General features: G+C 40.6%; 1 protein-coding gene across 1 annotated transcript; it reads right to left on the bottom strand.

The window, feature by feature from the left end:
• Positions 1-668: 668 nt before the first annotated feature.
• On the bottom strand, positions 669-25,019 carry LOC118785805 (calpain-1 catalytic subunit-like). Its single transcript, XM_036540745.1, has 23 exons — positions 24,868-25,019; positions 20,482-20,505; positions 19,010-19,256; positions 15,096-15,165; positions 11,881-11,999; positions 11,443-11,576; positions 10,830-10,998; positions 10,407-10,490; positions 9,943-10,028; positions 9,775-9,849; positions 9,139-9,299; positions 8,623-8,792; positions 8,322-8,333; positions 5,201-5,412; positions 5,008-5,047; positions 4,840-4,905; positions 4,181-4,238; positions 3,559-3,623; positions 3,314-3,382; positions 2,980-3,058; positions 2,056-2,169; positions 1,793-1,851; positions 669-1,708 (listed from the first exon to the last, which is right to left on the bottom strand). The coding sequence occupies exons 3-23, from the start codon at positions 19,253-19,255 to the stop codon at positions 1,682-1,684; spliced, it is 2,115 nt and encodes a 704-aa protein (XP_036396638.1). The 5' UTR covers position 19,256; positions 20,482-20,505; positions 24,868-25,019; the 3' UTR covers positions 669-1,681.
• Between the last annotated feature and the right edge of the window lie 1,055 nt (positions 25,020-26,074).

The raw sequence follows: 26,074 nt of genomic DNA, 5'->3' as shown, positions 1-26,074 counted from the left end.
ATGCTTCTCCATGCCATGGAGATCTTCTTGATGTGTGATTTTTTGCCCATGAAAGGCAGTGCATACTGGCTGGTGCTGAGTTATCTAGCCTTCATTTCATACTGTCATGTTTATTTATGCTCCCACATGGCTTCTCCCACATTCGCATTGAGCAGAGCTTCTACAGTTCAAAAAGCTGCCCTCAATGTCTGTGGAACCGGGTGTGTGTTTGTTTGCCTTTAAGCTCCTGCAACCACAATTATTAATCTTGTCTGCCCTTGGATTAGCACTAGAAGGGAAGGGAACTGAGTTCTTTTGTCATGCCTCTTGACCTGTGCCAAACATGTAGAAGCTGCTGTAGGTCTTCTTCACAGAGACAGGCCTCAGGGTAAATTGGTCCTGGTCCTCTTCAATGCACTTTTGATATCTGGGGTCATGAAAGTTTTTTAAACCTTAAGTCAATCAGCAAAGTATTTTCCAGTTTTACACAAATATTTCTGTGAATTTGACTTCAGAAAGCAATGAAAGTTAGGATGTGAACACCAGTTAAAAAAACACTGATTTTTGTTTCTTTATTGCACAATAATTCCATTAATGCCATACTTACTTGAACTTCCTCAAAGGTGAAATCGTTAAAAAAGTACTGATTGAAAAAGCATTTTAATTTGTATCGTGTTATGTGTATTAAATGTGATGCGTACACATTTGTGAGAGAATGGCAATGTTGCATGCTATTGATAAATTTTCACGACTTTCACTTCACTGCTGTGTATGTATTTTTGAAGAGCAATCTTCCATACACAAAATGATTAGTTCATTTTGAGTTTCAGAATTAATGCCTCTGTTTACATACTATTAATGTAAAACTATGACCCTGTTGTGCCTTCATAACACAAATAAAAATGATGAACAACAAATGAAAATTTATATGGTATTTCTGATACTAACTAACCAGCACCTAAGGACAATGTTTTCTGATTTGGCTGCAGTCTTAGATACATTTTACATGCCATGATATTTTAACATCCTCCCTTCCTCTCCTTATGAAATATTTTTATATACTGCCTGTTTGCAGTTGTTGGTGTTTCATCATCACTTTTTAAACTAAACATCAGCTCAACATTTATGAGCACAATGTGGACTTGGAAACACTGTAAAACAATTGTGTTAAATACAATGTACATGCCTTTTTAATGACATATTTCATGATTTTTTATCAGAAAAAAAAACTATTCTAAAAGCAATTCTAAGATGATATATGCAATGTACCACACTGACATTTATGGAATGGCATTATTAATACATATCGTTCCAGCAAAAGCTTTCCTTTTCCACTATCAGATTGCATGCAATCAAGACATACTATGAAGGAAAAATGGAAATGGAAATAAATGAATAAATACGTCAGTAGAAGAGTATTGCCTGTCTGCTTCGATTCTACCTTGGCTTTAGTGTACTCCTACATGGTAATTCTACATATTTTGGAATTCTGGTATTTGTGCATAGTTTTAAAATGTGAGTTTTCAAGCAGAGCGCATACTGAGGTGGTTTTTTGAAGAAAGGCCATGGTGGGCTTCCACGTAACCATCTCTTGATTCAGTGGAAGTTAAGGTATGGGTTAAGAGGAAGCGCAGGGCTACTGTTGGCTTTGGGTCTTGTATGATCCCCTGGCCCTCTGAGATCTGCTGGAAGTGTTTTATCCTCAGCCACACATGGTCATATACAGCCACTGTGAAAAGAAAGGAAACAGGAACCTTACTGTCTGGGCATTCAGACAGTCTAGCACAGCAAAAACTGACAGAAAAACAGTTACCTCAGTAATATTCATCTCAGCCACACCTGTCCCCTCTCGGTCCAGTTGCTGGAAAGCTCCTATTAAAATTAAACAAAATCAAGTTAACAAATTAACACTTGTAGAAGTTGTACTGACTGTTAAGCTATTTAAGCTACAATGATGAGCTACCAATCAGGCACTGAACTACACATTTTGCAGTTAACTCTTTATGAAAATGGTTTGATAATATTCCTATTATCAAGGCAAGAAATCAATCTACAGAACTATAAAACAGCACATACTGAACATTGATTCCAGTTTGACCAGGCAGCAGACAAAGTTGTCAAAGTCGATGGTCTCATTCTCTGCGTATCTTGCCACCAGAACCTGGTTCAATCTATTGTTAAGTTTGAATCCTACAGAGGGAGACAAAGAGTAGAAAAAAAAACCAGACACAAGACAGGCAGCCCTCTGATTTTGTTAGTGTTTTGATTCTTTAAAGAGTCTTTAAAGAGGCTATGATGTGGTTAAAGACGGGCCAAGTGGCAGGGCATTGGGGAATGCCCACCAACACTCCCAAACACAACCTGGAACAAGCAACTGGATGCTCTTCGGTGTCAATACCACACAGTTTGAAATGGCTGTCAGTTTCAGACAATTTTTGTTTTTGTCTTCTTGACATCACATTATTTCAGTAAGGCACTGCTTGGACTCAAACTAATTTTCAGCTGTTGATTGGTGATAATATTTTCCCTGGTACATAGTGGCATTGCTTGCACTGATCAAACCTGCAGTGGCAGATGCTTAATTTGGGCACCAATCCTATCACGTTGTCATTTCCCGTGGGTGGCTACAGCAGGAAAGTGTGCTACTGTGCAGCTAAAGCCACCATGATCTCATGCAGTCATATCCTGTAGCCTGTAGGAAACCCCAAAACAGTAACTCACAGCTATTATTACTAGATAATCAGCTTCTGTGTGCCTTCTGTTTGGTAACAGAAAATTCTGGTGTTTTCTGCATTCCATTGGTGGCTATGGGTGTTCTGTTTTGACTAATCCAGCAAATCAGAACACAATAACAGGTACGCACCAAGATAATTGTCTGGTCAATGTACTGCAGGAACACATTATGGATTTTTTTTTCACACATACTGAACATAGCCCTTAGTCCCTTATTACATGGAACGGATGGTGTGAGCACAGTCAGGTTTTAATTTGTGGTAATACCTGCAGACTCCAGGGCCAGGCGCATCTCATAGGAGCTCATGGTTCCGGATTTGTCGAGATCAAACTGCCTGAATATTCCCTGGAGAATAAAGGGCCATAGAAAAAATTGAGGTATTTGAGCTCACAAGAAATCCAGTGGAAACACTTGCAATATTTTAATGAGTCACAGAACTACAGACAAATTGAAGGGATAATATGCAACTACCGAGCACATACAACAACTTACTACCTTGTTAAAATTCCAGAATACTAATGCCCACGTCTATCGTGTTACGATTGATGCATAGTGTTATTAAAATGAATGCCTTGAAGATGGGAGTAAAAAGCTGATTACCAGCCACTTTCTGATCTTGTTCCACAGAATCTGAAACTCCACTATGCCCAGACGGGCACTGCCATCTTTCTGCGTATTTTGTGGGTCAAGGAGCGTTCTTTGACAGCAAATGCAAATTTCACACAAAAAAAAAATTAAAAGCAAAGGATGGCCTGAACAAATGCATGCTCCACTGTTTTTCCAATGTTAAACCCCTTAAACTGCAATCATTGCAATGGTTGTTGGTATTTTGTTATAAAGGATACGTCCATGAGGCTGACCATTCCTCTGCAAGACTCCATGCTAAAACCGTCTGTCTTCAAGTCCCTGTCTGAATTATACAGACATAGTGGAGTTACTCCAACGAAAAAGCAAACTTTAATTAGGTTAGCTTTTGTCATCCCCACTGCTGAGGGCCCCCAGTGTAGGCTGGCCTACAGTAATGAATTGGGCGGATTGTTAAATTCAAACATTAAGTAATTTAAAACATGACAATCTCAACAATTACCTGGAAGAGTTCCTTTAGAAATACGTGGGAGGGGTCCATTCTAATAATAAATTCAAAAGGAAAGCAGATTCCTCAACTTACGATTTGTGCTCACCAAAAAAGTTTAGGTAACTTGTAAAATAAGTATTCACTGAATACTTGGTAATATGAATATTAAACCTACTTCACTCAGCAGGCAAAATTACCAGCATATTCAGTAGGCCACAGAACCAGGGGTAAGAAACTCTTTGGAGCACAGAAAACTAAATCTGACAGAATTAACAAAAAATCAAGACTGGTAAAGTATATGAGGAAACACTGTCTTCATCTGAGAGCAGTATACATTAAAGGCTTCACATAGATTAGTAAAACTACAGGTGCAACAACTTTGCAGAACTTACGCTTAGCCACTACTCTGTTGAGTATGGTCCTGAGCTCATGGACTGAGATCTCCATGTCCTAGAACACAGTCAGAACAGACAGTCTTACCACTGGTAGCTGATGAAGGTTGACTGAGTAGCTCAGTGCTAACCTTACTTTATAAACCCCACAGCGGTCTGACAACGGTAAACATAGCTTGTGTCAACATGAATATTCTCTTTTTGTATTTGGATGTAAAATTGCTTTAAATGTATTTACTTCCTGAAAAATTAAATTAAAATTTATGCCATACTTTGTGTTTCTGGTGAAGTTTCACAGGTAAACCTGACCCTGGATCCCTTCCAGAAGAGTTAGACGTTAATTGTCCCTCACTCCACCACTAGTTACATTTCTCTGTGTTGCAGCTAACTTGAAAATGACTGAACATGGGAACTGAGGGAAGCTAAAGATTATGCTATATCTGCTTTATCTGCACCTTCCACTATTCTGCAGCCAATTTACTGTTAAGTCTTGGCAGCTTTAGTACTGGACACATGCAACCAAAACTAGACAGGGAAGTTTTGTATGAAAAATTTATGGAAGCGTTATCTTTATTTCAGAAGTACAGTCTGCAGTTCCATACAGTGCCATATGTGATAATGCAGAACGAACAAGCAATCATTAACACCAAGACACTCACCTCCCCAGACAACTGTTCAAACATTGCCTTGAAAGAGTCATCAATGTCGTCTTCTGAAATTTCCTCCTGTGAAGAAATTCATCAAGCTGAAATTGTCTTGTTTGTGACTCAAAGAAACACAAACCTCCCAGCTTTCTGTAAGAGTATTATTTTTTCTTTTCTCCTGACCTGGTCCTCCAAGTCAGCCGTCACTTCATCGTCAAGCTCTCTGGGGCAAGGAGAAGAAATGCTGTTCAACGCATCTTACATTGCTTTTATTGGTGAAAATTTGACCATGAACAGACAGAATCCAACATCCAGTAAAAGTAAAAACTAATTACACATAGCATTAAACCCCACAGCTGTGGCTGCCTGAACTTACTGCGTCTCAGACTGCTTCTCGGTGAAGACCCTCATCACAAAGTCGGCCTCCTTGTGGGGCTCGAAGGTGGAGGGCACTACCAGGTACTCTCCAGGAGGCAGACGCAGGCGTGCGCTCACCTCCCGAAGGTTGATGAAGGTCTCTGAGCGAGCACATGAGGAGTGCCTCAGGAAGAAGTCCTTTTTCAGATGCACACTCTGGCAGCCCTGGAACTGCAAAGGAGGTGGAGTCTGTGAGGCTGGAGCCTACCTACATGTGTGGCTCTCAGTAGCAATTCAGGGAGCTAATTTGTGGGTTTGAATCCACAGGGAATACTATATTGAACAGTAGTACTGCTTTCTAGCTTGTTAGGAGACAATGTCTTATGGATGTTGTTGAGGCTGGGCGATATGGACCAAAAATCAAATCTCAGTATTTTTAGGCTGAATAGCGATACACAATATATATCTCGGTATTTTCTACAGAGTGGGCTAAATGTTCATTTGTAAGTCAAAGCCACCTGTGTCACAAGCACTTTTATTAAAACAGACTGTGATAAAAATAAAATGCAAAGACAGGGTTTCCTTCTCTGTTTGAAATAAACCAGGTCTTCTTCGGCAGTGTGGACCAGCGCTGTGTCTGTCTCCCTCCATGTTGCAGAGAACTTGTGATTGAGTAGGGCTGGGCTATTAATCGAATTTTATTTTCAATTACGATTTTGGCTTCCAACGTTTATGAAAACAAGATAATCAAGATAAAACGATTATTGTGCCGCATTATTTATTGAAATGTGTGTATATATATAAATATATATATATATATATATATATATACACGTATATATATAAATAATTTATCTAATTTTTTGAAATGTATTTTTTTTATTTGTTTTTCAGTTCAATTATATTTAAAGTTCAAGAAAATCCACTATTAACCCTTTCGCACGTAACTTACTTTTATGCTATGTAGCGCATGTGTTACGTTACATGGTTCGTTATGTTTTCATTAGCGATATTAAGCTTCTCATAGTTTTCAGTTAGCATTTGCTGTATTTTTTAACGTTAAATTGCTGTTTCCTCAAAGCTAAAATTAGCTAGAATTTTTCCAATCTAGTGTTCTAATTGCACTGGTTTTAGCATATGCGCTAAATGGCTAATCACACCGGTGTGACCGTATGTGTGAAAGGATTAAAAAGACAAGTTTTTTTTTAATGTTCAATAAATGCATGATGTTTCCAAAGTCAATGAGTAATCGTGTTAATCGTGATCTCAATACTGACCAAAATAATCGTGATCGTGATTCTTGCCATAATCGAGCAGCCCTATCAGATCGAGTGGGGGCGGGTTTGCGTGCAGACACACAGGGAGAGTGGGGGGCGGGGTTGCGCAGAGAGTGTGAGAGAGGAGAGATGCAAACACTGACATGGCTTTAAGGAAGAAATGGGTTATATAACGCAACATCTATATTGATATAAATGGTATTGTCTCATCCTATATCTCGTTTGAAAATATATCGATATACCTTAAAAAGTTGATATACCACCCAGCCCTAGATGTTGTGCATCATTTTAGTTACATCCTTTGTTCTTGACGAGCTATATTTAACCACTGCCACTAATATCATGTGTATACACCACAAAGTGCGAGCGAACATGCTGACCTACATACAGTGGATTTAGAAAGCCTACACACCCTTTCAAAAGTTCTTGTGGTTAGTGTCTTTATTTAATAAGCTTTATTTACACTTTTGTAACCAACAATATGTAAGTGAAAATCAAGTGCCTCAGTTTTTCAAAAAAGTATTAAAAATTTAAAACTTTGAATGTCTTGGTTGCATAATTCTTAAATTAATACTTGGTGGAAGCACCTTTAGCTTGAGTAAGTCTATTTGGATAAGTTTCTACCAACTTTTCACATGTAGATTTGCAAGTTTCTCCCATTCTTCTTTGCAGCAGAGTCTGAGTTCACTTAATTGTGAGGGGACCATGTATAAACAGCTCTCTTCAGGTCAGTCCAAAGATTTTCAATAGGGTTGATGTCAGGGCTCTCAGCTATTCCACTGTGGATTTGGCTATGTGCTTTGGGTCATTGTTAAACTGAATGGCTAAATTCTTCCCCATATTCTGCCTGTTTGCAGAGGGTAGCAGGTTTTTCTCTAAAATCTTTTGGTGATGCTACCACTACCATGCTTGAGAATAGGGACTGTGTTCTCAGGCTGATGGGCTGTGTTGGCTTTGTGCCAAACATATTATTGGGAATTAACACAAAAAAGTTCTACCTTAGTGTTGTCAGACCACAAGAGCTTTTTCCACATGGCAACAAGACATCCAGAGTGTCTTTTTGCATAATTCATAGAAAACTAGATGTTCTTTGTGAGAAGTTGCTTCTGTCTTACCACCCCTACCCTACAGATCAGAATTGTGGAGAACACATAACATTGCTGCTATGTGCATATGATGACCAGTCCTTGTCATGAAAACCTGCAGTTCTTTTAATCTTACTGTTTGCCTCTTGGTGACCTTCCCGATGAGTCTCCTTGCACAGTCATCCATCTTGGAGGGATGCCCAGATCTAAGCAAGGTCCTGATGGTGACATATTTAATCCATTTCTTGATTATGGTTTTTACTGTGTTCCATGATACATTTAAGGCCTTTGACATCTTTTTATATCCCTTTTCAACAATTTGATCCCTGAGATGCTTTGGTAGCCCCTTGTTGCCCATAGTTATTTCCTGATTTTATCTTGAACTAATTAGAATCAGTTCAACTGGTCATAGGCAAAGTCAGTTTGTCGATGATGAATGGCTAGACCTGAGCACAATTAAAACTCCCATTATAAAGGGCACCAAGGTGTTTTAGTTTTTCTATTTTAGATTAACATTCAGAAATGTGTTGCCTTTTCTTTTTACTTTGATGTTGTAGGTTACTATGTCTAAATGAAAGTGGGAAAAAAAGGTTTTTCATCTCAGGCCTCAGGGCAAAAAAAACAATAAGTTTAGAAAAGGGTGTGTAGACTTTCTATATTACCTGTACATTGCACATCCATATATTAATAAGTTTTGCTGTAGCACTGTACATGTACTTTCCATGCCATTAGTGTGACAGAACGAAGCGAATGATACTCAGACAGGACTGGTGAATACCTCTTCTGGAACCTAAGGAAAACAATTAGAAAAAGAACAGGTGATAATCTGAAAATGTGTATTTTGCATTTCACAAAATATTTCAGTTATTCCAGTGTAACAGATTTGAATGAATACATACAGTATGTCCCCCACTACACTATACTCATCGGAAGGACTCACACGGTATATCCCCTACTGAACTGCTGCACTGGGTAGAAGATCATGTACTGTATATCCAGCTCTATTTTGCTGTACTAGAATAGAACCCTCCATTTAATGGTAAATTTGGTCATGCTTCCCCAGCCTGCAGTGTTCTCACCTCATAGATGGCGAAGCCAATGGTGTGCATATCCTGGCCATGGCGCCGATACCGCCGCCGGTCCTTCTGCATGAGAGCCACCAGGAAGCTGCAGGCCACCTCGTCATCCTCGGGGTCGTCATCCTCCTCCAGCAGCGTGATCTTGTACTGGGGGTTGATCCAGAAGGTGTCTGCGGGACAGGGGAATAGGGAGAAGATGCTGAGGCCCGCTGTCACTCTGACCCATTACTAGCAAGAAAAGTTAAATGCGTCCACAGATAGAGCAAGGACTCCTTCACTTCACACCTTCTCCTCCTTTGACTTGGTCATCATCACCGTAATCATCATACTATTAAAATCACCTAATGCACAAGAGATGTCCATGTGTCTCTAATAATAAAAGATATGGCAACAGAGTAAGTGCATCTAACATGACTACAATATGACAGAGTTTAGAGGTGCAGTGGAGTTGCAGTACAACTGTTCTTATGAAAATGTTTATGAGTCCAGTGATGTTATAATATGACTGTTCCTCACTTGGGTGGTTTCTGCAGCCCCCTGCTGTGCTGCCCCTCCTCCAGCCTCCGTCAAACTTGATGGTGTGCCAGAAGCTTAGGCTGTCATCGCTGAGGGCATCTGCTGTCAGGTTGCAAATCTCCAGCCGGGAGAACTGGCGCAGGAACTCCTGGAAGGACATCCTGCCGGGAAAGACAAGGTGGACAGCTGCCCAATCACAGCCAGCAATGTGGGGGACACTGAATACTGAGCTGCTGTCTACCTCCGCTATACTAACACATAACAACAGTAGGCTGATTATGGGCAAAAAAAGTATCACTACCGCATTCCAGATGTGGCCTGAAAATGGTGTTTTAAATGTAAAAAAACATATGGGTTTCAGGTAATCATTGTTTAAAGTACAGCCAGTCAAAATGTGGAGCACAGCCTTCAATGATAAAACTGAACTTTGATAGAGGGATAAATCCATGAAATAAACACAAATTCACACAGATACTAGGTAGAGGAAAAAGTGGTAGTACAAAAAAGATGACAGTGTAATGAAGACTTAGTAGCCAATATTAACATAAGTTCATTAACACTCAATGGCTTAAAACAAAGAGAGCATCTTAGGATGTTCCTTTTCGTAAAATCACCAGAACAGTTTCACAAACTCACCAAAACTCTCCATCTTCCATGCGACAGTGCATGTCCTCTCTTTTAGATGGGTCTATCTCATTCCACTCTGAGGAGCTGGAAAAATCAGAGGGTGACATGAGAAGTGGACACCTAACTGAGACTTTGTCCTGCAGCAAGGATCCGTGTGAAACGAGAGAAAGGCCTTACCCGTCACTCCATGCACCGGTCCACTCAACTTGGCCCCATGGGTTCCGGATGCGGATCAGTCTCTCCATGCTACCCCGGAACTCCACCTGTGGTGCAGAGAAAAAGAAGCACCAGTATCAGAGAACATCAGCACTGCCTGTAGGCTCCAGGCCTGAGCCAAGCATCTGAGTGAAATCCTATCCCAGTCCCAAAATGTAAAAGCTGAACTGCATTCTAAATGAATGGGTCCTTTCGTTACTGACAGATCAAAACGCTTAACTGCGTTAGTGCTTAAAAAACAGTATGTAGTTAAAAATCTATATGAAAGCCAATCAAAAATGTTATAAAAAACAAAATGCTCAAACCACTACCCAGTATTAAATAAATTATTACCCACCAAATAAAACTAACCAGGTATAAGAATTATAATCTGTAGTGTACACCATGTCATAGGACATGATTCAATCCCAACCAGTTTCACTGACCTGCGTCACCCCAGTAACTGAGTATGCATGACCTTTCACAAGCTTCTTGAAGGTCACTGCTTCCATGTCGAAGGCACTTGTGATCTGCAATGACAAGCTGCGATATATTCAACCTGCTTCAGTTTGTCTGCTGCAAGATGAAATATCCATTAGGAATATAAAGGCCCTGGCATTGAGGGGGGGGTCCTAGCATGCTTAGGAGGTGTGGGAGGCTGGAAAGCCTGCAGTAATCAATTTTCTGGTGGGTGGGTAATTCTGCTAAATGAACTGTTATGGTAAATGCAATAATTATGTATAATGTAATAATGAATAAAATATAGGTATTTTCTATTAATGGGTGAAAAGAGCACTATAAAAACACTGAATATTCTGAAAAGCCTGGCCTCTCTATCCCTCTAGACAGAGGGAGGAGAGATGACTCACATCGATAGAGCAGCCCAGGAGGGAACCCCGCTCTAGGGCCTTGTTGATAATCCTGTACAGGTCTCTGGGGGCCTTTCGGAGCTCGTACATCTCAGACACACCACCTGTGAAGTCTTCAAAGCCCTCTGTGGTGCTACCACCTGACAGGGCCTCATAGGAGCCATTGAGTCTGAAGTTACATTGACACACATATTAGCCACTATGCATAAATGATTCTCCACATGGAGTGAGACAGACATTGGACCTTCAAACTGTACAGCCCAAACTGTACTCTGCTGACTTAATGACATAGTGTGAACTAGGCTGTGGGATGTGCACTCTAGAAACCCATGGGGTAGTACCAGGGACCTGATATCTGTGGACCTATTTTATAACTTTGGTATCCATTTCTGGCCCTGGAGATCCATAGGCCTATGGGTTCCAGACACACTTTTCAACTGGTTGTTTACTGTCAACAGATTATCCAACAGATCATTCAATAAGGGGCACCAGGTAAGTAATTAACACCCAATTTGGTGCACAGACAAGGCACTTGTGAATTTCCAACACTGTTTTAGACAATGGATTAAGCAAGCACAAACTCCACTGAAATGTTTAGTCAGTGAGGACATACTTGGCGTAGGCTTTCTCGATCAAGGCGCTCCAGAACTCGTTTCCCTCAGCGGAGTGAACGAACATGAGCTCACCATCCTTCACTGGCAGCCGGTCATCGATAACCACGTCCACCCACTCGCCAAACTGCCAGAACTGCAACACAGGAACCACCAACACATGATCAGACATTCCTTAATAGGAATAATTAAAACACAAAAGGAATACACAGTACCATTCTCAAATTCCGCCTCAAACCTAGCCATTACAAGTTTGGTACAGTAATTGTTTATGTGCAGCTTGATCACACTGAAATTCTACTTCAGCTTGATCCCATAGACTGCACTGACTGTGTCTGAGGAAGCCAGCTCAGATCATGTGAAAGGAACATTTGTGGTACACTCCCAATAAAAAAGTGTTCTCTGCTGACGCACCATCCAGGTAAGGGAAGTCTCCCTACCTGGAAGTGGAAGATGCCTGCATAGTCACCCTGGAAAGTCTGGCCATGAGGAACCACCCTGTGGAGCAGCTTCTCATTGAGGGTGAGGGAGGCAATAGCAGCCAGGAGCCAGCAGTCACCTTGGAACACAGAACAAGTGGTCAGTAGTTAAAAATGGAGCCAGAAAGTGACATGGGGTGACAAAGACAGAGAAAGAGAAAGGAACACATAATGGCCACAAGAGAAGCACAGAGATACAGAGCTCAGCATTTAAAAAGAACCAAGTGCCAGACAGCCAATGTATTGATTAAACTGTCATTTTCAAATGCACACACACTCAAAAAGTATAGCACAGAAAGAGAAGTCTTCTACTTTAACTATACACATAACATGTTCAAAGACACCCAGTGACACAGGATCTTGTCAAGCTAGGGCAACAGAAGAGGAACAGAGTTCTGTGTTTTCTTTTAATACAACTTACAGTTATTCCTCCAACTAGCTGTATACTGTAAAACCCAAGCTAAAATGATCGATTTGTTGGGCTGAGATATTAATAATGAGGCAGCTATGAAATGTGGTTAGCCTGTACAGAATGCGTAAGTTACTTCCTACCACAGCGGAGTCTGGGAAGAGTGATATTTTAACACAGCTCTCTGCTCTCACTGGGCAGGCTTAATGTGATTTTAAAAACTCTCATTACAGCACACATAACAAAACCAGGTCATAATGAGACATCAAATTAAGAACCACCACCACAGCACACAAAAGAGGATCACAGAAACATAAGCAAGATTCTGACTACACACAGATTCAGCAGGTCTGAATGGAATATAGAGAAGGTGTGCTTATTATTGACCTTGGTTTCTGGGAACATCGATGATTATAGTGTAGCTCTGTTAAGTACTGACGGGCAAGTAGGTCTACCTGATTTGAACCAACCAACCAACATTATTTGTTCAAATCAGGAAGTCATAGTCAGAGTAAGACAGCTATCAAGTACCTCAGAAAGTCTTGTGTTAGTCACATTTTCTTGTGATAACTTATTAACATGTTCAATGGATTGGATTCAAATTCTGTATACCAATCCTATAAATACAACTTCAGAAAATCTGACAACCGAGTCCATAGACGATGTATATAGTGTATAAAGTTTCATGTGAACTGGATCAGTGCTTTAAGAGTACACATTATTTTGATAAGATGTTACATTTTCAGAATGGTGGCAAATACAATATGGCACAGTGATATGGAGAATATGTGTGCAATGTGAGTTTCAGACTTCTGCAATATACTACTAATGTTTACAAACATTACCACAGTGATAACAAATTTAAAATGTATTTATTTAAATACACACACACACACACACACACACACACACTAATAAAACCATCTAAAGATGTAGAATGCTCTCTTAGAAAGGCTCTCTGTGCAAATCAGTCACCATATCCAGTTTAAACAAGGTTTAAACAAGGCTGGGCCAGAACCAGAGGAAGTATCAACTAGTGCCAAGAGGACAGGCATGGGAAGTATGAGTGGGAGGGCTGTGCCTGCAACCTCTCCTGTTTTCATAATCAGAATTCAGACCTCCAGCAGGCCTCTGAACTTTTAAAACACAGTTAAGAGGGACAGTTTTCAGAATGCATGAACTGTGTGCGGTGACTGGTCGAGAAGAAGTGGGGGAACAGAGTGAATCTTGTATATACTAATGCTTTAGAAACACATGATGACCTATAGCTGTGTCAGGTCAGATCTGTGTGCTTCTGCCCTGTTGGCAAACACCACCCTGGTATTCTGCAGAAGATCAGAAGTTTGGGATCCCTGTCTGCTGCTGACGGGAGTGTGAGTCATCTGAGTATGTTCTGTTTAAGAACTCCAGCTATGTGCTCAGCCACACCCAGTGACTGTAACACAAGCCCCAGTCTTTCCTCTTATTCACACTAATACTTTGGGAGGGGCCACTGTGGGCTCCTCCATTTATAGCTTCAACCCCCCAGTGTGCATGATAAAAGAAATGAACCAGTGCTAATGGAAAGGGGGTGCATTGGAGATTGGCCAGCAGATCAACGGACAGTGAATGGGATTCTGTCTAGATCTATAAATTGGTGGCACGCACTGCAGATGCAGGAATTGCATCACCTGTTCTCAGCAAAAAGTGATGAAGTCACCATTCACAGATCCACCGTCAAGCGATGGGGATTTTTTTCCCAGTGCCATCAGCACAACCATGTTAATCTTCTAGCCACCAGCTCTGTTGCATGCAGTGAAACCCCATGGCGAAATAGGACGGGGGGACAATGTAGCCCAGCTTTGCTTCCCCAAGGTTTACAAGATCTCTGCTCCCTTTGTTTCCTGCCTGCAGCTTATAATGGTTCTCAGATGGGAGTGGAGCAGTTTAACTGCTGAGAAGAAAAAGCCACTGCACACTACGGAGTAGCCACAGGCACTCACTCCAAAGAACACAGGGCTGTACTCCTGAGAAGACATTCGAGAGTTACAACCACCCTCCATTTATTTCATCTGAGCCTGACAACAAGATATAATAAATAAAATAAAAATAAACTAACCCAGGTAACATTAGGTTGAAAGGACTGCAGCAAATCGATAAATCATGGAACAGAAGGTTTGGCTGAAATTTTCAGCCCAAAGTATTGCACCAATGCAGCATGAATACATGAAACGTGACACAGCGAAGTTCTAGGGGAGAAGTATAGTCAGGGAGTGTTTATCAGACTCAGTTCCAGCACTCCTAATGAGAAAAAATTCCTGCCTTTGCCCAGCTAACTTAACTGGCAATGTAATGGTTAGCTGGGTTTGTACATGCAGTGCTACTGGTGCAAATCCCAAGTAGGGTGCTGTGCCCTTATTTAAACATTTTAGTCAAGCAACACACCATCTTTATCATTCAGTGCTACATGAGGAAGACCAGAGGAGTCTCTATACATTTTGTACATCTTGTCCAACCTTGATAATGCCATTTTGAGGGGCACTGATTTATCCACTGCTCTACGCATGCTTTATTTCAAACACTGAAATGTAATCCGACTTGGAAATGAAACAATGTGCAGCACAGAACTTTAATAACCCCTCCCTCTCAAATAATTCTGCTTTCAGAATTCAGTTTTAGTTTCCCGTCACATCGCATATTGGAGTCAATCATGAGTGAAGACAAGGATGCTTTGAGAGCTTCATTTGTGGCCTGTGCTGTGGGAGTCTACACAGAGATGAGAACTCACCGAGCGCCCCCTGGCAGATATCAGTCCTTGTAGCTCCACCCACGATGAACTGAGGGTTTTCTGCAAGATCCTATAGTACACAAAACAGCAACACACAAGGCTGAGCTATATGTATGCAGTACAAGAAATATGTACTGTTGATTCAGACAGTACAGATCCAGGAATCAGCTCTGATATCACACATTTAACACTGTTTATTTACTGAGCAGATGCCATTACTCACCATGCTTTTTATCATACAGACATACAGCTATATATCATACTAAGACGATTAAGGTTAAATACCTTATTCGAAAGTTTTACATACCTTACATGAAGAGTACAATGATACAAGATCAATGTCCTTTTGTTACAAAGCCAGAAAGCATGCTCTCTGAGGGGCTGTCAATGCACTCTATAACGTCTATTGTATTGTATGACAATAATAGCTGAGGAGTACAAAAAGGATGTTAGGGCTGAATAACCTGGCTTTTGCAACTGACACATTCTTCCAATATTGTACACAAACACTGATACAGTCCTAACTGCAGTGAAATATGATAAAAGTTAATGTTTTTGATTGGACCAATGTAATCCAATGAAAACCAATATTCTCACTAAAATGTCAATGAAACTTTTAGGCAGGTTACAGCAGATCAGCAAAAAGCACCTTTAAAGTTGAACACTGAAACTTATATTCTACATCATTAAATTGTTTCGTATTATTATTATGATTACCATAGACCAACTACCAATTACCATGTGCCATACCAGAATACTAATGACTTATGTTTGTCTCAATTTTTGTTTACAAAAAATGGCAGGTTTTAACAACCAAATATGATTACATTCTTTACTGTACTCCACTTGATATCTTTTTATATTTTTAAAACATGTATAGATTTTACAAACATGATGTATTGTGAATATAACCTAATGATTAAAAAGCTGCACAAGGTATCATGTGTATATTGCATTTTTACTTGCGTGGGCTTGCACCAACTATTGTTTTCAATTTCAGTTTTACCATTTTATTGACCTGGCAAAGGCCCTCAATACAACTGCAATATAAAAGTGAGTAGCTGTTGTTTTACATGCTCTGTTTTACAGTAACACCCTTTTTGGCTTGAGGATTTATTTACATGATAAGAGGTCATTCTTAAGAATTATATTTATGAATGTGTGTATGTGCATTGACTGTCATTTTCAGTTTTAGCTTAATCATGTTATTGTCCTTGAAAAAGCGCTTAATAAAGCTGCATTATAAAAGTGAGGAGCTGTTATTTTACCTGTGCCCTGCTGTGACAGCACCCTTTTTATCAATGTGGGCACTGTGGTAAAAGAAATATTTCCTTATAAACAAAATGTTAAACCAAGAGATTGACTGTTGTTATGGAAACAGTTGGCTTGTTAAATCTAGAGTCCTGGGAAAATTGGAGCCTCAGTCCTCTCAATATACACAGGCACCTAATCACTCTCTTCTGTTGACTGGATGTGCATGAACATCAATCCATCCTTGCTTCCAGGGTCTTTACTGTAAATGGGACCTTTCACTTGACCTTCTTGGTCAAACAATAAAACAGCCAATAAAATATGGCCAAATGCCCAATTCACTAACCAATCCTTAATAATGCTCCCAATACATTTTTTGTGACAACAAAACTGAAACAATAGAGGACATCTTTGAGGACAGAATTCTTGGACTGTTTCATACCAAGAAAGTTCCAGGCTCCCAGTCATACTAGATCCTAAACATCAAATACAAACATGAAATGAATGCACCTTTTAACTGATTGACACAAATTGCATTAGGAACATGCCGTCACTGAAAACAAACTGCTGTCCTTGGCTAAGAGATCATGCTTCAGCTTGCAGCACTGAGATGTCTAGTGACATCTATAAACACAACAGCAGCTGTGTAGAAGCTATGCCAAGCATGCTGTCCCTGGACTGCTTCCCCGTAGTGCAACAAAAGCGTGTTATCCTGGTCCACACCCCACACACAGGAAACACATGGCCTTGACAATGACTTGGTGTGACAGATTGCAGCTTAGTGTCATGGTAATGACACTAGTGACAACATGACTCATTTTATGATTGAAACATCCTCAAGTTTATATCAAGTTTCTTTGCTTAGGCTCCCTGGACAAAAACAGTCCGGGGTACTAACAAAACATTGAGCTTTATAACTTTTGCTGCAATGTAAACAACGCTTTCACATTTATGCAATATGTAAGCAGGACAAGTAACAGATGCAATCAAGGACAACATACAAATTTATTTCTTGGATATTGCTTTGGAATTAACTGAACTGAAACACCTTCGTTTACTGGCTGTTAATAGTTACATCATAGTTTTGATCTGGCTCCAGCCAGGGGCCTTTAGTACAGCAGTATTATGATGCTGGATATCATTAACTATATGCAGTTAAAAACCAGTCATAATCTTACAAATGCAATTTATGAAAGCACTGACTCACTAACCTGGTGAATGGATGTCATTGTCCTTTATGCCAGAGTTTGATAATTCACTCTCCTGGAAATGGGCTAATGATGAGTAGACACTTGTTACACTTGTCAGCACACCATCATCCCATTGGTAAAGAATGAAAATTTCACAACCCATGATATGGGTTTTTACATACTATATTTTTAGATTTTTAACTGGTTGCTAAACACTCAACAAACCAAGGTAGGTGCTCAGGGAAAAAAAAATTAGTAGTTAGGCCTCTCACGGTCACATAGCTTCTCAAGCACCAAGGCAAATTAACCCCAATATTCCCATACACATCTCTCATGACATTCTTGGCATGAGTACATTATTACATTACATTACATTATTGGCATTTAGCAGATTCTCTTATCCAGAGTGACTGATATCGGTTACAGTTTTTTACAATGTTATCCATTTATACAGGTAGATATTTACTGAGGCAATTGTGGGTTAAGTACCTTGCCCAAGGTTACAGCAGTAGTGTCCCTGTAGGGAATCGAATCGGCAGCCTTTTGGTTACGAATCCTCCTCCTTAACCACTATGCAACACTGCCACCTGCAATGTGCTGGATATTATGCCACTCTGTCACCATGAGTACTGGTGCTAGACAGGCAAGCAAGCCAACACAGGCAGATCAGTATATCACTGATTTGTCTGTGAAGAAATTGGAATATGAACACAAAGGAAAATACAGTTTCATTAATGAGCACTAGTTTGTTCTGTGGCATTGTAAAGATTAAATCTTGATTAATGCTTCCAAATGCCCACATAACAAAACCCAAAAAAGAGGATTTAACAAAATGTTTAACAGACACAGATACCATTCATCCTGTATATATACTATAGTAGAAATCTTTAAAGTGAAAGTGGACAGCAGTGTTATAAATTTGAATGACTCTGTCTGACTGCCAACAAGAAAAATAAGAAGCTGTTTTAAGTCACCAACCCTAACATGTAATTTACCCCTCTTGTGCCAAGATGTCCAACTAGTTCATTCTCAGTGAAATGCCATGACACTACTGTTCCCCATTTGTCTTCTTTTGACTGTTATTAACTGGGTAATACAAAGACTTCCACATTTAAGAGGAGAAGTTTTCACATAAAGGGGTTTAATGTCTGAGATAAGGAGGAAAGGTGGCAGCTCAATCTTTTTCTGTCCTGCTTTAAAAATAATTAGAGTGGGAGCTCAGAAATGACCTAGCTGGCTTCATTTTTTGACCTCTTTCCCCATATATTCAGTGTTCACAATTTCCAAAATACACTGCACCTTATAAAAGTCCACCATCTGGCTCCTGTTTGAGTTGATCCCTAAAGGGCCATCTCTGTGCTTGATACATGATGGTTTTCACTCTTCTGATTTTAATGAAAAACTCAATGGTTGAGCAGCATGTCCTTTTTTGGGTCATAACCGAGAAATGAAAGGACACAGGGGCTCTCTTACCGTGGGTCGCATCCACTCCACGCCCCGGGTTTTAGAGGAATGGGGAGCCAGTTCCTTGAAGCCCAGTGAGGAGGGCACAGCTGGGAAGCAAGGGTCCTCAAAGAGGCAGCCAGTCTCAAGGCACTCCTGCTTCAGTGCATCATAGTCCTGGTTGAGGAACTTCACTGCTTTCTCGTTGGACCCCATCCCATCTGCTCTCAGCCTCTCTGTCTGTATGCGGGTGCAAATCCCCCCAAACTGATACATACTGAGGCAGACAAGCAAAAGAGGCAGGGTGGGGGTAGTGGGGGGGGGTTGGGGGGTGGGTAAAAGGTATAAATTTAGCACTTCATTGAGTGGCAGGTGTCTCAGGCTGCAGCACATAGATCCATACTACAGAGGCCATTCGCTTGCTGCACTAACACTCACAAAGCATTGTTCTGTAAGCCACCTCGCCCCTCTGTATCACATCACCACAAACACGCCATGCCAGGCAGCTATCAGGATTAATGCGCAGTGCTCGGAAACCTATGAGACTCTGCTGATGCAGCCCATTATGGGCTTACCCTTTGTCTTTCTCCCTATGAAAATATGACAAGAATAAAAGGAAGCCAATGAGTTTTTTTTTATCTTTCATAACACTTATGCTTCTCTGTTAGTAGCTTTAACTGTCATTTCAGATATAGCAATGAATGTTTTCAAAAGAAAAAAGGATAAGGAATGAAAGGGGATAAGGAAAGAATATATCTCTATTGTGATTGACCACAACAAATTTTGTCTTGTTTTACAACTGCTGTTAATATGAGAATGCCCTAACAAAGAAAGCATTTAGTTTACCAATCAAACCCTGCTACATTTGCCCTACAAATCCAATAGCTTTAAACCAAGGAAGGTGCAGCTAAACAAACTACATTTTAAAACACAATGTGTCTCATCCCCATTACCTTACAGTGTTCAGAACCTTGGGAATCCAAAATCATGACTCAAATGTACACATTGCAAGACATATGGATATATCCTTTTGTTGGAAAAAGGTATACATTAAGCATACCTTTATAAATATACACTACTGACCCACACACCAGAAAATACACATAACATCTTAGGACCCTCAATTTGGAGTGATACCACATTTTCATTTGATTCATTTACATTTGACTCATAATATACAAGATAACCCCTCCTTAACTATATATGCCTTAGAGAGGCTTATGTCTAGGCATTTCCACATCTGAACGTAACAGAAAAGCATGTCCATTCTTATGGAAATGAGAAACTCAAGGTAAAATTGAGCCATATTCAGAGTTGCAATACCAAATGTAGAATAGTTAAAAGGGAAATCATAATTAAGGATTCCCACATCCTGGACCATTTATGACTCCTTCTTGTAGCTCTCTGCATATATTCCCGCAGATTCAGAGTGAGATTCTGTTCTTGTGTGCAAAATAAAAGGCAAGCAGAAAGCAGACCACAGCAAGAAAAAAATCAGTTACCTTGCGTCTCTTTGTAGCTGTAAGCTTGAGGAAAGAAAACACCAGTTGTAAGTCACTGATGCACACCACTTCTACAGTCACTTAATTCCATTAAGAAATACAGAGAAACAAAATGATGTGTGTTTTATACTAGATACATCCTACAAACAATCCCCGCACAGCACAAAGTCCTTAAACTACTACTCTATCTACTCAGGTACAAGTAATACGAAGGAGTTGGATACGCCTCATTTTGAAATGCCAAAAACAGCTGCCAGAGAATAACTTACATTTTCAGAGAGAGAGGCAGTTGGAGCTTACATAATCTCACTCAGGGTAGGCCTCACTCTCTGTCTGAGGCCAAGGAAAGGGCAGGCACTGTGACGTGGTTTGTTTCAGCCTTCTCTGGCTGCACATTCATGACTTTACTGAGACTGGGAAGCACCATTAATTTACCAAGAATGGACACTGACAAACACCTTTGAACTTCCCGACAGAATTCATTGGAATTCAAACTGAATGTAAATTGCTCATTCTGTTCCCTTGTACATTTCTCATTCTGTTCCCTGTGTATCATTACTTCATATCATTAAGAGAAGGGCTACACAGAGGATCACAGCTGCAAGACTTTGGTAAAACATTATCAGAAGTGTGCCCATTGCACACTTTGCACATATATGACCAGAAATAATAATATACTTCCACATTACAGTACAGTTGTGTACACTGTAACTTACATTTACATTTATTCATTTGGCAGACGCTTTTATCCAAGTGAGGTACAGTACAACACAAGCGAAAAAACGATACGGAGTCACAATATTAGAAGCACTGCATGACCAGGTTTCAATGGTTAGCAAGACAAGGTACAAACTAGCAGGTAAAGCTAATGAGTGCATTAAACCATTAGATTACTTGTTTAAATAATAATATTTTATAGTTTAGTAGGAGACAGTTTGAGATGTGAGAAGTTCCTTTTAGGGAGTAGTGTTCCAGGTGCTCAGGTGAGAGCAGAAGAGCTGTGTCTTCAGATGTTTCTTGAAGACAGAGAGGGACTCGGCAGAATGGATGAAGTGTGGAAGTTCATTCCACCATTGAGGGACAACAGCGGAGAAAGCTCTGGATAATGATTTTACACCACAATGCGATGGGACCACCAGGCGCCGTTCGGTGACAGAGCGTGGGGGTCGGGAGGGAACATAGGGTTGCATCAGTCAGTTCAGGTAGGTAGGTTCAGTTTTGTTGGTCGCCCTGTACGCAAGCATCAAGGCCTTGAATATGATGCGGGAAGCTACAGGGAGCCAGTGGAGCGAGACCAAGAGAGGTGTAACGTGAGCCTTTTTTGGTTGGTTGAAAACCAGATGTGCAGCCACATTCTGTATCAATTGCAGAGGCTTAATAGTGCATGCAGGTAGGTCAGCCAAGAGAACATTGCAGTAGTCCAGTCTTGAGATGACGAGAGCCTGGACAAGGAGCTGCACAGCATACTCAGATGGGTAGGGCCTAATTTTCCTGACGTTGTACAGAGCGAATCGGCATGATCTGGCAGTCATTAGAATGTGGTCGGTAAATTTGTTTTGAGCATCTCTGTAACGGCAAGGCTTGTGGGGTGCTCCCGGTCAGCAGTGGTGAGTACCTACTGACAGTGGTCCGAGGAGGGACAAACCACAAACCGGTGACAGGGTGTTGGGTGCCCAAGGCTCATCGATGCGCGAGGGAAACCAAAGCCATCTCGTCTGGTCTGAACCAACAGAAGGTCTACTGTGGCACAAGTCACAGAAAATTTTAATGATGGTTACGGGTGGAATGTGCCACAACACACAGTGCACCACACCCTGCTATGTATGGGCTGCATAGCCGCAGACCGGTCAGAGTGCCCATGATGACGCCTGTCCACTGTTGAAAGCCCCTACAATGGGCATGCGAGCATTGGAACTGGACCTTAGAGCAGTGGAAGAAGGTCGCCTGGTCCGATGAGTCCCGTTTTCTTTTAGATCACGTGGATGGCCGTGTACGTGTGCGCTGTTTACCTGGGTAACTGACGGCACCAGGATGCACTGTGGGAAGACAACAAGCCGGTGGAGAGAGTGTGATGCTCTGGGCAATGTTCTGCTGGAAAACCCTGGGTCCGGCAATTCATGTGGACATCAATTTGACATGTGCCACCTACCTAAACATCGTTGCAGACCAGGTACACTCCTTCATGGCAATGGTATTCCCTGATGGCAGTGGCCTCTTTCAGCAGGATAATGCGCCCTGCCACACTGCACACATTGTTCGGGAATGGTTTGAGGAACATGATGAAGTGCGAAAGGTGCTGCCCTAGCCACCAAATTCTCCAGATCTCAATCCGATTGAGCATCTGTGGGATGTGCTGGACAGACAAGTCCAATCCATGGCAGCTCCACCTCGCAACTTACAGGACTTGAAGGATCTGCTGCTAATGTTTTGGTGCCACAGGACACCTTCAGGGGTCTTGTAGAGTCCATGCCTCTGAGGGTCATCGCTGTTTTGGCAGCACACAGACGACCAACAGCATATTAGGCAGGTGGTCATAATATTTTGGCTTATCAGTGTATGCTTATCATGTGGATGTCCAAGTTTTGAATACATCAGGGGGTTTAACATTATACGATACAATGGAAAACTCACCATGTGTGAAATGATTACGGGTAAAGCTGCATGTATGTTGTTCATGTATGTGTGTATGTAGGCCTTCAGCATGAGGTATGGGGCATCTAATAAGATTAATGGTACTGTGCCTGGGCAATCATATTGAATTCATTCAAGAAAGCTGATAATGACAAGAGGATCCATCGTGAAACTTTTTATATCCATTCTACACATTTTGTAGAACATCATACCATAATGTAAACAACACCAACACTTTTTAAATATATGTAATATTTTTGATATTTGAAAAATTATTACACTTAAATTTTCAACAAACCTAAAAGGCCCCAAATGTGTCACAGCATACCAAGAATGTCAATATGACTCCAAGATACTGGGAAAGCATACAATTAGTGTTCATTTGAATTCAATATTTTAGGTTTAGGTTTGAATTGCCCCAAAATGTTGGTGATAACGTTAAAAAAATCATAAACATAAAGCAGAACCTCAATTGGAGGAACTTTGAATTTACTGACCAAATTTAAAATGTTTATAAAGAAGACCACAAACATGGTCACCTGTAAATAAATACTAAATAATCATAATCGTCTGCCTATTTCACAATGCATTTTCAGGCCCCTGAAACTGTTTACTTTAATATGCACCCGCCTGAACCAGCGTTGTGCTTCTAAATGTACTCATCTGTACATGTATTAGCCTTCATTTGTTTAACGAAAAAGACAGGCCTGAGGATGTAACCTGTATGTGGAAAATACTTTTGGTTTACAATACACAAGAGCACACCTCAGTACGGCATGAACTGAGATGGTAACGAAACATTGACCGCTACCACATGAATAACCGTTAGAATACAACAGAATATTTCGAAACTCGCATGAAGATTTAGTGAATAATGTTAACACATGCCCTCCCCTGACTGTACCCTCATAGTAAACTGATAATGAACCTGCACCGGTCTAATGGTTGGAGAAGAAGCGCCTGAAGAAAACAGATCAATTGATGAGTGAGGAGTCTTTAAAATGGATTGACTTGCTAGAATAGCAAAAAATTATACAGCAGTTGCTCGTAAGACTCCAGCACGATTGTCAATTAATGTTATCAAGTATGAATTGCCTCAACTGTCAAATGTCAGAAGTAGCCTACTTTTATGTACCGTGATTAAAGCATCATACCGTATTTTTGAAGCCACATAATGCACAATTAATATGGTTCGGTCCAATAATTGTTCCAGTGGCATGGTATTATACAGAGCTAAATCTGTTTTTTGCTGTTGACATCAAAGCTCCAGGAAGAAAAAAAGCAGCTACACGATCGCTTCCCTTGATGACATGGAAAGGGGCAACACTACTGCAACGCCATCAAACTGCAGTAGCCTATCGATTAAAAATCTGTTTACCTTCAGAAACTACCTGCCAGCCATAATAAAAGCAATCGTATTTGTAACATACATAAAACTTAATCAAGATTACATCTACAATACTTCTGTACGTGACTGGGCAAACAGTGAATGAGCCCAAATACAGCTAGCTATCTGGACAACTTAGCTAATATTTATGACAGCGTCGCTTTCATAAAGAACATTTTCTGGAATGTAAACAGTAAAGGTTAGCAAAACATCTTGATGTTTTAAATGAATCTATATTTGAGTGATTACAGAGTCGGGGCAGACTTTATTCAATAACAGCACCAATGACTCCACAAATCACATGTTCGATATGTACAACAAAAACAGATTTCCTGTGTATATGAAGATGAACATAAATCAAAACTTACCACTGCTCAGAAATTTGTTTTCACTGTCACCTTTTGGGTGACGTCAAGGTTTGTTCTTTTGCAGTTCTTCTTAAACCGGCTTATCTAAATATTGTGTATAAAGCAACGGCTATGGACGGTGCATTCTCCCAGCAGTCCGCGGTGTTGCAGTATCCAGCCCGGCCCAGCCCAGTGGGGGGAGGGGCACCAAGAATTACTCAGCAGCGGATCCTTCATGGTCTGTGCTGTGTTGTATTTAAGCAACATCCGCCAGATTAGTTAAAAATCAACCTTACACAGACATGTACGCAGGGAATTCAATGTAAGCATTGAATGAAATTAACTGCACAACGTATACAATGTAAACTCCAAATAATAAAGGCACTTTAAACATATAAATGACCAATAACGCTCGGTAATCGGTGAATGTAAAGGTCTGAATGTATATGTACGTTTATTATGTGCACAGTCTAAACACATTTTAACATATGCCTTTGACAGCAATCCTTGCACACATCCTCTCATTGCATCCAAGGCTTCTCTCTCAACATCTCTGGTTTGCTGGCCTCTAGTTTTCACAACTGCAGGGTCTCTCAAACCAGCAGCTACATGGTCTTTAGTATAAAAATTTCCGCTCTAGTAAGTAAGGCTAGTAAGGTTAAACTCATGACATCATTAAAAAACAAACGACTTTGCAAGTCACAAAAATCAACTGCACAGCTTAGTATTGTACATTACCTCCGGTTTTTGTGTTTTGTTAGTTTGTATGTGATATATTAAGTGAACTTTAAATGATGTATGACAAAAGCTGTGGGTTTTGAGGAGGAAGTGAAAAAAAATTAAGCATGAGACAGCTGGCACGCGTAGATGTAAAATCAAAGCTTTTACAAAGATGCCATGTTTCATATATTTCAAAGTACATCTAAAAGGTCAAAAATATAAGATTCTTTTCTGCAAACATGTCACCATGGTGCTTTGTGCATGCCACATGCTATGCCACTGAGCAGAGAAAGGGGTGAAGCCCCTTTTCCGTGAATAGCCTTCATGAACACGGCACTCCCAAAGTGAAAGAAAGCAACACTGTTGCAGGCAGGAAGTGATCACTTGGAGTACACTGGCCACATAAGGAGCTTGAAATGGCAGTGGGGGTGGGGAAAAAAATCACTGAATGCTAAATTAACACTGTCTGTTCCATGTTATTCCAACAGTCGCCCACCACAAAATGCCA

The sequence above is a fragment of the Megalops cyprinoides genome, chromosome 1, assembly GCF_013368585.1.
Source record: "Megalops cyprinoides isolate fMegCyp1 chromosome 1, fMegCyp1.pri, whole genome shotgun sequence".
Taxonomy (NCBI): Eukaryota; Metazoa; Chordata; class Actinopteri; order Elopiformes; family Megalopidae; genus Megalops; species Megalops cyprinoides.
This window is presented reverse-complemented; position numbering and strand designations above follow the sequence as displayed.